General features: G+C 47.3%; 1 protein-coding gene across 1 annotated transcript; it reads right to left on the bottom strand.

Moving 5' to 3' along the window:
- Positions 1–435: 435 nt before the first annotated feature.
- LOC144945165 (uncharacterized) lies at positions 436–11782 on the bottom strand. The gene is made up of 7 exons (XM_078873452.1): positions 11706–11782; positions 9806–9915; positions 7891–8490; positions 7027–7195; positions 5814–5972; positions 2183–2351; positions 436–854 (listed from the first exon to the last, which is right to left on the bottom strand). The coding sequence occupies exons 1-6, from the start codon at positions 11762–11764 to the stop codon at positions 2198–2200; spliced, it is 1251 nt and encodes a 416-aa protein (XP_078729578.1). The 5' UTR covers positions 11765–11782; the 3' UTR covers positions 436–854; positions 2183–2197.
- Positions 11783–13837: the final 2055 nt, after the last annotated feature.

The raw sequence follows: 13837 nt of genomic DNA on the forward strand, positions 1-13837 counted from the left end.
CCTTAATGGCAACACGACTTCATCCTAAAATGTAATTTGTATTGGATTATCTCTCCGAGCGTTACCATGACCCCCCTGCTACAGACGGACACGGTTAATGAGAGTTAGAAATTATGGGACGTGCTCTGTTCTGCGGTGAGGCAGCTGCACGGAGTACAGACGAGACAATCGGGCCCAGCGTATAGGCCTCACTCTAGATGTCAGAGCCAGAATCAATGTTCACAGCAGTCCGACGTGGCTGTGCCTCGGAGGGTGAATTCCAAGTCAGAGCGCTGAGCCAACACCATGGAGATCCTGGGTTTACGTCCAGGCAACTACCCATGATTGCAATCAAGTGTACAGTACCTGCGATAACATGCGGAATCAGTGAGTGGATTTTTATTTAGTTTATTATTTTATTATATTATTTTACCATATTATTATTATTTTTTACTTTTATTAATTTTAATTATTTTATTTAACTTTTATTAATTTTTAACCTACGTGACTTTACCGAAAAAACCTAAGAATATGGAATCCCACCGCCAAGAGGCAGATTGCAGAACAAGCACAAGCAAGGCACCCACGATGTTGACTGTTAAGTAAGTCAGCGGGCCAGGCCGGGAGGTCGTCGCGATTTGGGGCGATGGTTGAGACGGATGACAAGGGTGGGTGGCAGCCAAAGGAGGAAACGTGAACGAGAGGACGTCCACCGGGGAGAGACGGAGCCGTGAGGTCGGCCCTCCTGCAGGCACTTGATGGGATCGTTACACTGCAGGACCGGGAAGGATGTCAGCGGCGTGGGGAGAGACCTTTATCCAGCGGTGGATGGACAACAGCTGGTGTAGCCAGGTCTTCGCCCGGATCAGCAAAAACTGCACACACACACACAATTAATGATAAATTAAGTATACATCCAACTGTCTTGAGTACTACGATTTAGGATTCAAATGCCATGTCATCAGAATCGTTAGGTAGATTTAAGTCTGTCTTGAAAACTCACCTCCTTAAACTGCCCTTTACCCCCAAACTGCTACTGTGGCGAAGCCAAAACCGTCAACCGCATCAGCGACGAGTTGCGCCATCCACGCACACACCCTGGCGGTATCGCTGCAATCCATACAGAATCGACTACCACCTTGAATTGGTTGAAGGACCTTAACATTCAACGGTGACATCTATACAAACTGTTGCTGCCCCCCCCCCTCACCCATGCCATACGAAAGAGGAAGAACACCCTAGTTCTGGTCGTTTACCCTGCTTCTGATTATTTCCTATTTTAATTACATGGCACATTTGGATCTACGAATGAAATGCGCCTTGCAAAGGTTAATTTATATTTATTATTATCTACATTGCAGGACACATGAGAATGTGCGGTGACGCTAGTGTGGATAATAAGCATGTAGTGAATCACCCCAACCTGGCTACTCGACGCACTGTCAAAATTCAGGATCGGCATTCGATTCAACAACGGATTCTTCTTCTTTGGCTTCTTTGTGCCGTCTCAATTATATCGTTTCTCGTTGTAGTTTGCCTCGGTTGTAATAGTAACAAAAGTGCAATTTGTTACGCACGCAATATTTCAGGGGCATCGTGAACGACCGTGATTGTGATGCTCACAGCCAAGTTCAGTGTCACTGGAAAGCCAGTTGGGGCACGAAAGAGGTAGGGCCTTTGAGTGGCTCTTAACAGTCGGTGAAGATTGCTGCGAGTGTGCAGTGGGGTGGCGTTCCAGATACTGAGGAATGTAACAGTTCTGTTCGCTCCATTAACCCAAATTTAACATCAGCATATTATCGCCTGATGCATTGCCATGTGCATGAGCCAAGGCTTAACTTTATTACACTAATCGATGCATTGCTGCATGCCTAATGGACAAGAGGCAAATTAAAGAATCTCATAAATGGTTGTCTGATATCACCTTCAAGTGGGCATCAATTAACCTGCACTACAGCAAAGGTTCCAGATTGAAATTCCTTCGTTTCGTGGCACGATGCCGAGTGAACGTTTTTAAACGTAATCCGATAAAAGACAAACAAAAATGACATTTGAGAAGGCACACACTGGTCCTTGACAGCGACAGCCACGACAGATGCAGAACAAGTTTCCGCAGAAGATGCGAGAATGTGCAGGCACGCCACGACGAAGCTTGCTAGACGACTGCGTAACAATTTCGAACGCCTCCTCGGCAAAAACAAACCTTGGGCAATGGGCGCTAGGGCCTGTTGGCCAGGCCTTCCCTGAAAGTATGCGAGGCCGAGAGCAGCTGGTTCCTGTAGTCATAGATCCTCTGCCACTCGGCGCTGCTCCGCAAGTGGTCGTTGTTCTTCCTGGCTTCGTAGTGGAATTGAGGACCCCTCATCTCGTACCTGTCATTACATAAAAAAAAAATACATTTAATACGCCCGATCCTGTCGAATGTACGTATGTTGGACTTCTTTCGTACCGTATGTAGCCAACCGTGCTAACTGTAGGTGCGGGGAGGAAGGACAACACACTAAACACAAAAAGCATTTCTAAAGAGTTTTCAATTTAGATTTAAAAGTGCACGGTTCAGTGGCTTCCTAATATCGGAAGGAAGAGTGTTCCAGACGGCTACAGAAGCGCATCTGAAAGCGCGCAGTGCAGTGACCGTTCTATGGTTGAAAGCTAATCAGCTTTGAGCCTGGTTAGTAGCTTGATGGGAGACCACCAGGGCTTGTCAGGTGTTGTAGGTACAAAGCTACAGCTCCATGGTTAATCTTTACCCGTAGCCATCACTCCTCCTAGCGATGCGTCCTGCCCACTTTTTTCAATGGTCAGCATGACGCCTGTATGTTGCATGTGTTCTCTAATCCGTGTATTCTTCTTCCTGTCATTGAAACTAATCCCATGCATGTACACTTGAGGTGTATAGCAAGTTTTAAATATATATGGAGAAATATGGGTGGGGTTGGGTTAAAAGCTCTTGATAAAGGACCAATCAGCCGAAGATAGTGAGGATTGTCTTATCAGAGTTTGCAGAGATGTCAGTGTGTCATTCAAATATCCCGGAGAGTCCCAAGACTCCCTTTCAGGGGGGACCTGCATTGGAATGTTCGGTCAATTTATTTTTTTAAACCCAGGGTGTTCCGGTCAAGTTGACCGAAATTTCCCCGTTACCCGGGAATGAGCACATCATGCACTGGCTCGTTCACGAACCAACTTGCTGTACTTCCTTCCCCTGGCCAGATGGCAGGAAATTTCTGAAAATCTGCATGAAATAAACAAACCCTTGCTTCTCAAGCGGAGTATTACAGATACGTGCCACCACGCCCGGCTATCAGCCTCATGAAATGCAATAAGTTCTCATCCTCTGGAAAAAAAATCCAAAGCCATTTAAGAGCACAACATTCGCCAAACAGTGTATTGCAATTGTGCTGCTACAGAGATCGCACTATTGTCGTAACACGACATGGAATTTCAATTCAGAACTCTCACAGCAAGTAGTTTGACACGAAATACTACATACAGGCAACAAGGTTATTATACCGGGGATCCAGACATCAGCTCCACAACCTTAACTTTCCCAAAATTGACATCTGTGGCTTTGTCACTGAACCAAAAATAGACGCTAGTCAAAGCCTTAACAGTTATTTTTGATTCCAACCTTTCCTTTGAGCCCCATATCTGTAATGTTACCAGGTTCTCTTTTTTTACAGCTCAGACACATTGCCACTCTCAGACTCCCTCTTGTCTCTCTCACCCGCTCCCCTCTTCTGAAGGCGAGAAGTTAATGCATTCTAGATTTTAAGTTTTCGTGACTGCAGGGATCCATACTCGTTGGTTCTTTCGGTAAAGTCACGTAGGTATAAAGTATAAAATAAATTAAATCACGACGTTTCGATTGCAACACAAGCAATCGTCATCAGGTGTGAAAACTACAGCAAGAATATTATTTTTTTCCCACTTCAGCTAAACATTTTCTTGCTGTAGTTTTCACACCTGATGCAATCGAAACGTCGTGATAAAATTTATTTTATACTTTATACCTATGTGACTTTACCGAAAGAACCAAAGAGTAGTGAATGCACTCTTTTACTTTATCTCAAGTTGACTACTGCGGTGCTCGCTTTATCGGAATGTCTGCGAGAAGCATTGTCCCCACTGCAGGTTGTACAGAATGTCGCTACCCGGGTTTTTAACAACATCTTAGAAATCTGTCCACATTACTCCAACCCTGGCCTCGTCACACTGGCTCCTGTGTCGTTTTCGAGTAGATTTCAAGGTGTTGTGTTTAACTTTAAAACCATGAGATGGTCCCGCTCCCTCTCACCTGACTGAACTCCTGTCTCTTTATATCCCAAGCTGTTTACTCTGTTTAAGACTCTAGACTATTACCGTTCCCTTGGTTCACAACATACACTCAAGGTGATAAGAGCGTTAGCATTTCATCCTCCAAACCTATGGAACGCATTACCGCCCACAGTAAGCGTTGACGATTCCACGATGATTTTAAATCGCGGCTGAAGACGTATTTGTTTAATGAGACTCTTGCTAACATATAATTTAGGAGCAATGAGGTGTTTTTTTATTTGATTATACATCATATTCGTCTGCTTTGATAGTCACTCCGTATTTAAGTGCAATCGTTGAAAGATGCTATCGACATGAAATGTTATTGTTGTACATGTTTAAGAAGACCTACTCTCTTACCCAACACTAGATGGCAGGGATATAACGATTCACCCACCTCGCAAGTCAAGGGATTTTAGCAATTCTTTCGAAAAATGTATTCTCACAACCATATTTAGCAAGGATGTGTGTTCTGAGCTAAATTTGATCGTGAAAATTGCTCTTAAACTTACCGGTCAGCTGAAACAATAATTAGCGCATTAAACACTTGTACGCGTGACAATTTAACTCGCTATTTTCGGTAGTGGAGTTTCACAGCAAGATATTTGGCCAGATGATTATGTGGCCTAATCTGGATTAAATTATAAATTATCATACATTTGCCTAAAGCATTAAGTGATCAAGTATCATGCGCATGATATTATGCAAGCATCGCAAGGATCAATTTTAATCAATTACTCAATGGACGATGACATTATACACCAGCTGAGTCGGCATCCATTTAACTATTTTTATTTTACCTGGCGATCACAAATGACAGCTCAGCGAAGTAGCTTACCACGTGGAAATTAATAACAGCCAAATACTCTAAAAGCATATGGACTCTAAATGTGGAGAAAAAACCAGGAGGACCCGGAAAGAAATGCCACGCGACCACGGGGAGAACATGCAAACTCCAATATACATGCATCAGGGTCGGGATTGAACCCACGACCTCCTGTATACCAGGAGGAGGTAGTCAGCCTTTTCTTGTTCAGAGATGTCTGCAGGTTTCAGGGTGGAACGCGCAAGCGGTTAGCGTTAATTTTATTTACAGAGGCATAGCGCTGCTGTTTTTTAAGACATTGTACTGTACTCCCCTCAGAGAACTGTAGTGATTCGACCACACTCTATGATAGCTGGCGTCACTCTGTGCCACACGTCCTCCCGCATGGCACTTCCGATTCCGTTAAAAATCGATTTTATTCCGTTTGGAATCGATTGCATTTCGATGACGTACACGTACATAAATCAGAACGGAATCAGAAGAAAACCCGATGACGGACACGTACGTCATCGGAAAAAGAATGGGTTAACATCTCGCCACGGCGGCTACACGGCAAGTGAGGTCTTTGTTATTTGGGCTGTATCTTCATTTCACACCTCGAGGCCTTTGTTTTGTTTATTGCGTCCACATGGGACCACACCTCATGGCACCGTGACTCTCACTGAGCGAGAGGCCACGGGGCGGCACGCACCACTTAGGTCGGGGCCCGCGCGTCCTCTCCAGTTCCAGCTGCCGCTTGAGCTCCAGCAGCAGATCCTCCTCCACCCGCAGACGCTGCCGGCGCAGGCGGCGCAGAGCCTCCCCGTACGGAGACGTGCCCCCCAAGCGGCCTCCCAGAGAACCAACAAACCTGGTGGGGGGGGGGGGGGGCGGGTAGCGGCAGGGACAGGGTTCGAGTCAGAGAAGTTTAACATAGGGCAAGGGGTTAACAATTATGAAAGGGGTGAGAGCTATGGCTTGGGATACATTAGATTCCGTGTTGAAGTTCGAGTTGGGGATGAAGTCGGGTTTTAAACTTAGGGATAGGATTAAGGGTTGTAGCTAGGGTCCCAGGATTCTCCATTTCCGTCTCTTTCCTTGTTATCGTGCGTATTACTCTCCAGGTCTCTCGTTGTGCCTGTCTCTCTATGAGACTGTTTCTCTTCATTCCTCTTTGCGTTTCTCTCCGTGCTTCTGCGTTTGCTCCTCTTCACGTGTATCTTTCCTCATGTAACTCCATGTAACTCTGCGTGCGTCTCTATTGTATCTCTCTTGCTCTGCATGTTTCTTTCTGTCTCTATCCCTGTCCGGGTCCCTCTTCATGCGTCTTTGCCCATGTTTCTCTTTGCATCACTCTCCATGTCTTTCCGTGTCACTCTCTGGTTTTTCTTCGTATCTCTCGGTGTGTCTGTGTCTCTTCACGACTCTATTCACGTCTGTCTCTCTTTGCGTTTGTTTTTTCCTCTCTCCAGGTATCGCTGTGTGTCTCTTTACATCTCTCCAGGTTTCTCTCATCTCTGGTCGTGTCCGTGTGTGTTCCTATGGGAGCGGTAGTGTCGCGGTTTGCGTGCTGTGCTACAAACCCAGGAACCCGAGATCAATTCCCGCTCACGGCTAACATCACTGACGATTATCTGAACCGGTCCTGGGCCTCCCCTATGTCGACTAAGCCTCAAATGAGTACCTGGTGCGGTGTGTAAACATCGCCACATGGAAACAAAGGCGGCTGGACGTGGTGCTGACCACCCACCCCCCCGTGTGCCATGACAGCCTTCATAGGTGCTCGCTAACAGCACTTGCCCCAACAGTCTTGTTAAGGCTATGAGAGGGATCTTTGTTCCTATGGCCACATCCATGCCTCTCTACCTGTGTCATCAACACAGGCCTCCACTCGGCGTTGCGGCATCTCTGCGAGTGGGACACACCTTTCGCTCACGTCCAGTGCCGTGGGACCCCGAGAAGCGGGCCTTGGACTGTGCTCGGCGGAAAGCGACCGCAAGGACGACCGCAGGCCCCGCCAGGGCCGCCGGCCACGCTCGTCCTCCGAAAGCCGTCCCTCCTCGTCACTCCTCCCCCTCGCTCCGCTCCTGCGCGCTGCACGCAAAGGGTGGGCGGAAGCTCGCTTGTCGCTGCAACGTTCGATTTAACGGGCGGAGCCACCGTCTACGGTATAACGGTGACGTATCTTTCAAGTTTGCAGGTGGTGTAGCTGCACCGGGGCACACAGGCCGGTGGGGCCCGGGTGTCGTGCTATGGAGATGAGGGGAAACTTGAGACACTGGTGAGACCCATGGCACTGCTTGCACCAGTGCCCATGCCAACCATGGATTTTTTTTTCCCTAGGTCCTCCGGTTTTCCCCTCCACATTTAGAATCATGCGTCTAGGTTATTTCGATAATTTTGCTATGGATTTCGACATGATGAGCTATTTCGTTGAGCTATCATTTGTGGCCAGGTCGCTTCTGAAAAATAAGCTAAGAGTTCAGTGGGCCTTATCTCGTAGATAAAAAATATATCTGTATATGTTTTTAAAGTGATTTTTTTTTCTTTGACTATAATTTTCACTACTGAACATCCATCAAAAAGAGCTTATTACCTCATCGGATTCCTCCAGTATGAATAAGTATTCTGATTCTGATTCAACCACACTACACCACTGATCCAAGCTCCATATAGGCGTTGTGACCACTGAGCACAATTGGAATAAAAAATGAGCGGACAAATGTTTTTGTAAATAAAAATGTCATGCAAATGACCGAGCACTGCACACGCCGGCGAGTGTGACGTACACCGCAGCGGCGGCGGAGGCCGTGAGCTGAGGTCGGGTTTTGCCGAGCTGGGCCTCCATGCCGGCTTCGGCGACTGCGACCGTGAGCGGGCCATCCCGCTCCTCCGCGCGCCTCTCCCGTCCGCGGCCCAGCGCTCAAGCGAGCGCGAGCGGCGAGCCCTCGCCACCTCCTCCAGCACCACCGTCGCCACCGTCCGCACGGGTGACCTGCCCCGCACGGGGATCGCCGGCGGCAGCAGCGACGGCACGCCGACGACGTGCGGAGCGCCGATCTGCACCGGGAACGCCTCGCGGTGCAGCCCCAGGCCGGTAGTGGTGATGGTGGTGGCGCTGCCGTCCAAGGAAAACCTGGAGCGGCGTCTCGGACTGAGAAACCAGGCGTCGTCACTGTCGTCTTCAAGAGCGCCCATGCCGGGCTCCGGATCCGGCAACAAGGACCACTGTCGGGTCTTGCGGGTTTCTCCGGCGGCCTTGTCCGAGGTGAAGTCGACATCCAGGCTAGAACGGAGGTCACTCACCTGGAGCTTCAAGTTGTGTAGGCTCAGCTCCAGCTCGTCCAGCGTGGGGCTGTCACCATGGCCATTCACTGCCGAGGAGCCTGCTGCATGAGGTTAGAGCAAGGGTCAGAACCTTTCAAAGAAGAAGAGCCATCTTTTTTTGTTTTTATCTTGACCAAAATAGGTCGAGAGCCACATCACACGCAGAGCTACTTATACACATATACGCAAATACAGCAGATATACAGCAGATGACAGACATTCTAATTTCAATAAGCAAAATAGGTGATGGAATAAATTGCATCTATTTAATGTTTTTTCCCCCCGAGTTATTCTTTAACAATAGAGTTTGACTGTACATTTTGTCGTCACCAAGACATTCCATAGTGACCCATTCCATGCCATATTTCATCAATTATCTTTACAAAAAATTTTGTTTAAGGTTTACGGGGTTTTTTTTAACGGCTGCCCGCAAAGGGGCAGCTAAAGAGCTGCAACGGGGAAGTCAAAGAACCACCACATGCGGCTCCGGAGCCGAAGGTTGCCGACCCCTGGGTTAGAGTGATTGGGAAGGAGCATGCTGCTACACACACAAAGACAAACCTCCCCCGTATAGCCATTCAGAATGTTGGGGCAAGTGCTGTTCAAAAGCACCGATTAAGGTTGTGACACAGCAAACAAAAGAGATGGTTGGTTGTGGGCAGCACAATGTTAGGTCAGCTTGGCCTCCCCAGGGCTCATGTTTGCACACTGCACAAATGCTAATTTTGCAACTGACATGGGTTGAAGCGAGGGCACCTTGCACCAGTTCAGGTATCACTCAGCACCCATTTGAGTCGTGGTTATAATTCAAGCTCAGTTCACCGGTTTGTTAGCACAGCACAGTGGAAACACCGGTTGTATGTCAAAACTGGAAAACACAACCGGAAGTGCATATCTAAAATACAATTTGGCTCTCGAATGTCTGGATGCAACTGATATGTATATGGGACATACATATCACGTGAAAGAGGAGGCCTATACTTGTGTATTCATATTCCCCAATTTTATGAAAAATATCTCACGTGATTATTTTTGTGCGGTTATCGGTAAACCATCAACTCACTACACTTGCAAACTCAGTTTAATCAAAGGCAACTGCCTGGATTCAAATCCAGGATCTCAGCGGTGCAAACTCAAGGCTCTGACTTTTGTGCCACCCGGCCACTTCTCGTTATGATATATTTGTAAGCAGTCATACAAGAGAAGAGAGGAAGGTCTCGAGGCTGGACCTCAACATGGGTAAGACGAGAGTTGTATTAGATATGCATGTGTGATGTACAGCTCCTTGAGAAAGGCGCTTTTACAAATGTAATTTATTCATGTTATTTGCTGTGTTGCATTTTATTTTATTGCATCACATACCAGCAGTAGGCATACCTGGGACACTTTTTGGCCTCATGTTCCCAGCTGAGAAGCTTGGGCTCTGGCTGAGGAAAGAGGACGTTGAAGTCCTCTGAGAGTTGGTGAGGTAGTCACCTGGCTTGTCTCTAGCAGTGGCACAGGGGACGAAACTACAAGTCAGAGAGATAAGGAGCCAACATTCTTTGCTAAGCGCAATAGCACTGAGGCAGTGTTTTATTTCAATTCAAAGGTGGGAGATAATTAAAAGTCGCTTTTTGAAGAAAAAACCCGGAGTGCAAAGTACGTAGTGGGCATCTAACGATGCACTGATTCATCGATGGCAATTCGTACACAAGCTGGCAATCGTGCACCGAACGTTGCCAGTGTGAACCAATTGCTTAATATGTATGTAAAGCATATGCCAATGTTACATTTAGGGAAACAAAAAACTGCATGGAGAAAATAAAAGAGAAATTATACGAACAAGATGACAAAATATGAGTTTAAAATCATAATGTTTTGAAGAATTGTTGCATGCTTACGAAGGTAACTAAAAACATATCTCAAATCAATACGTTTGAACAATGTCTCAAAACAAATATATTCGAAAGGAAACCTTTACAAAAGTACAACACAATCACTAAAATGTACAAAGTTCAATGCTTTAAGACCACAACTCACTATCAGCTGGTCGCAAGTTTAAATCCCTGTTGACTCAGCCGAGGCGAATGGGAATAGATGAGAAGTTAGGTACTTTTTTTTAAACAAATAACAATAAAAGCTAATATCCTTTATTTGTTTAGATCAGCCTCACTGAACGTCAAGACGAGTTTTCAGGAGGTTCCTACATTTGACATGTTTGTAAAATTAATGTTTTAACGAAATTAAATACTGTAAGCAGGCACGAATGTCCCCTTCACTCATCCCATCAGCCGCACGGACCTTCTTCTTGGGGGTGCGTAGTTTGAGCAGCACAGATTAAAGACGAGCACTCAAACGCGGGGCCGGTTTCGACACTCCAGTGTCTCATCAGCAGTCAGACTGCATCGAATCATTGCTGGTGCATTGCCGATCTTCGTTACGCCACGGGGTCTCGGTTCGATGCACGTTTACAATGTGATATTATTCATAATATAGGTTTTTGGGTCAGATCGCGTTATTTATGAATGTGTCGTAACCCTCCACCACCCGACACAGCCAAACAGTAAAAAAATGTGTCACGTTGACGAAGCGAACGATTATGCTGCGCCCAACTGCAATACACAACATCATAATGATCTCGATTTAAAGCTTTCGTGACTGCAGGGATTAATCTTCTTGGTTCTTTCGGTAAAGTCACGTAGAAGGGAAATAATAAAATAATAAAAATAAAACATAATAAAATACAATTTATTGCTATTTTAATTATTTTATTATTTCGACACTCCAGTGTCTCATCATAATAAAAATAAAACATAATAAAATACAATTGTATTTAATTATGTTTATTTTTTATTATTTTATTATTTCCCTTCTACGTGACTTTACCGAAAGAACCAAGAAGATCAATAATGATCGTCATTAGCATTGATTACGGCGGCCTATAGCATATCCGCAACGGCGCCACGCGATTTTTTTTCTTTTTTTAAAGAGTTCATCCGGTCCGAACGTGTACGAGCTCGTAACTCTGTTCGCCAATTCTACACCCATCGATATCCGAAGGTTTAAAACAAAATACTTCGATCTGCAGGCCCTTGCCGTTCGCGTTGCTAGGCAACAACTCGCGGGTTGCCTAGCAACCCCTCGGATGCCCCTACACCCCCCGACTTAAAATTTTACATTTTAAACAACTCGACGCTTTCTCGGCCGGGGCTGCTTAATCTTTCGTGATTTAAACAACAACAAAACAACGCGCCGTAAACGAACACAAAGTTGGGGGTGGGTGGTGGGCGAAGACCTGAGGGCGGCCTTGAATCCGTGCAGAACGAACGCCGAGCGTGATCCGCGAGCCGACATCTTTGGGACGCCGTCGTGGTTGCTATGGGAGAGGAAGAGGTGGGGGGGGGGTTGATGGGAAAGGGGGGTGGCGCCGATTGGTCCTTAACGCATCACGTGCGCCGGGCCCGCGATCGATTCCGAAATTTGTAATCGATGGTCGATTCCGGTGTTATCGAGTGCGAATCGAATCGAGTGTTTCCGAGTTAGAAAGTAACCGTGCAGGTAAAGTCACGTAAATTGGTTCAAATTAATAACAAGTATAACCCGTAAAAACAAAGTTTTTCACTATAAATCCTTTATATGCGTGGCGGCTAGAGTCCTCTCGTCCTCTGGCTTGAGATGGCTGTCACCTATGGGTCAGATGATTGCCTGCCACCATTAAGCAATTGGTAATTAAATATAATTTTTATGTCCTAAAAAGTGTAAAATTTTGGGAAATTTTTTTCACGAACATTAATTGTCACGCACAACGAGTCTGTGTGGAAAATGTCAGCTCGATTGGATCACGGTAAGTGGGTTAAAAACGACCGAAAGATTTGCACGGTCGTAAGCAAGCAAGCGAACTTAATGTAAAGGATTTTAAAAATAAACAAAAACACAAGTGATCGAAACGTCGTAGTTTTTTTGTTTATTTTATTAATTTGAACCTATTTACGTGACTTTACCGAAAGACCCAAAGAATATGAATTCTTGCAGTCACGAAAGCTTTAAGTCGAGATTTAGCCGTGCAGGTTGCAACGTGCGTTGTGTTTTAAGTCGGGGCGGGTGTACGTATATATATGTACGTGCTGCGTTAGCAATAACAATGTGGGTGGCCTTAGAAGGGAAACGGTGCAATGGACGATGTTTCGGGCAATGGGCCTTCTGCCTATATGCTCTACGTTCACACACACAGTACGCACACGGTGCACGCACACACAGTACACTCACAATGTTGTATCTCTGTGTATGTAGCTGTCTGTGTTCATGTGTGTGTGGAGTCTTTGTATTTCTGTAGGTGGGGAGCGGTGGTGTAGCGGTTAGCGCGCTGCACCACGAACTCGGCGACCCGAGTTCGATTCACGCTTACGACCACCACCAGTGACGAACAATCCCAACCGGTCCTGGGCATCCCCTAGATCGACTCAGCCTCAAATTAGTACCTAGTGCAGTGTGTAAACATCGCCACGGGAGAGACAAAGGCGGCCGGGAGTGGTGCTGGCCCACCCACCCCCTCGTGAGCTGTGCCGACCTTCATAGGTGCTCGCTAACAGCACTTGCCCCAACAGTCTGGCTATATTGCTGGTAGGAACCTCGTGGTTACACCAGCCCACAGGGGATTATTGTGTCCGTCCGTCGTGCAGGGAGGGGCTGGGTGGGGGTGGGGAGGGTGGGGCTGGGTGGGGAGAGTGGGGCTGGGTGGGGAGGGGCTGGTCACCCCGTGGTCCCCTTATAAAACTCAACGTTTAACCTACTCACGCCGGCTTGTGCCCGCCCTCACAGTCGGCCATATTTGCCACGCCGCCGTTGACCCTGGCCATTGACCGAGCAACCCAACGTTCCTACCAGCTCCCTCCGCAGGAATGTGTTACGGGGGAGTCTTTGCGTAGTGAAACCACGATCCTTAATGATGACTTTGCCTCGCGTGTGAAGGAATTGAGAGGCTGTGTGATGACAGGCTGTGTGATGACGGGACGTGGCCACCACGACGGGAGACTGCAGGGATGAAACCCCCGGGACTCACGGTGCCGAGTGAGAGCGTTCACAGCGCCACTGAGTGGACAAGAGCCCCAGCCCTGCAGCTTGTGGCTCTGACTTGGGAGTGTGATCGGCGGGCAGCCACGGGGCTGTCAGTTGGGGCAGTTGACGGGCAGCCACGGGGCTGTCAGTTGGGGCAGTTGAAGGGCAGCCACGGGGCTGTCAGTTGGGGCAGTTGAAGGGCAGTCACGTGGTTATCAGTTGGGGCAGTTGAAGGGCAGCCACGGGGCTGTCAGTTGGGGAAGTTGAAGGGCAGCCACGGGGTTGTCAGTTGGGGCAGTTGAAGGGCAGTCACGTGGTTGTCATTTGGGGCAGTTGAAGGGCAGCCACGGGGCTGTCAGTTGGGGCAGTTGA

The sequence above is a fragment of the Lampetra fluviatilis genome, chromosome 36, assembly GCF_964198595.1.
Source record: "Lampetra fluviatilis chromosome 36, kcLamFluv1.1, whole genome shotgun sequence".
Classification (NCBI taxonomy): Eukaryota; Metazoa; Chordata; class Hyperoartia; order Petromyzontiformes; family Petromyzontidae; genus Lampetra; species Lampetra fluviatilis.

Coding starts and splice junctions, on each gene's coding strand:
- LOC144945165 (XM_078873452.1), bottom strand. CDS start 11,764: ATGTCGGCTCGCGGATCACGCTCGGCGTTCGTTCTGCACGGATTCAAG. Junction 8,491..9,805: donor GAGGCCAAAAAGTGTCCCAG/GTATGCCTACTG, acceptor AACCTCATGCAG/CAGGCTCCTCGGCAGTGAAT. Junction 2,352..5,813: donor CGCGGGCCCCGACCTAAGTG/GTGCGTGCCGCC, acceptor ATGTAATGACAG/GTACGAGATGAGGGGTCCTC.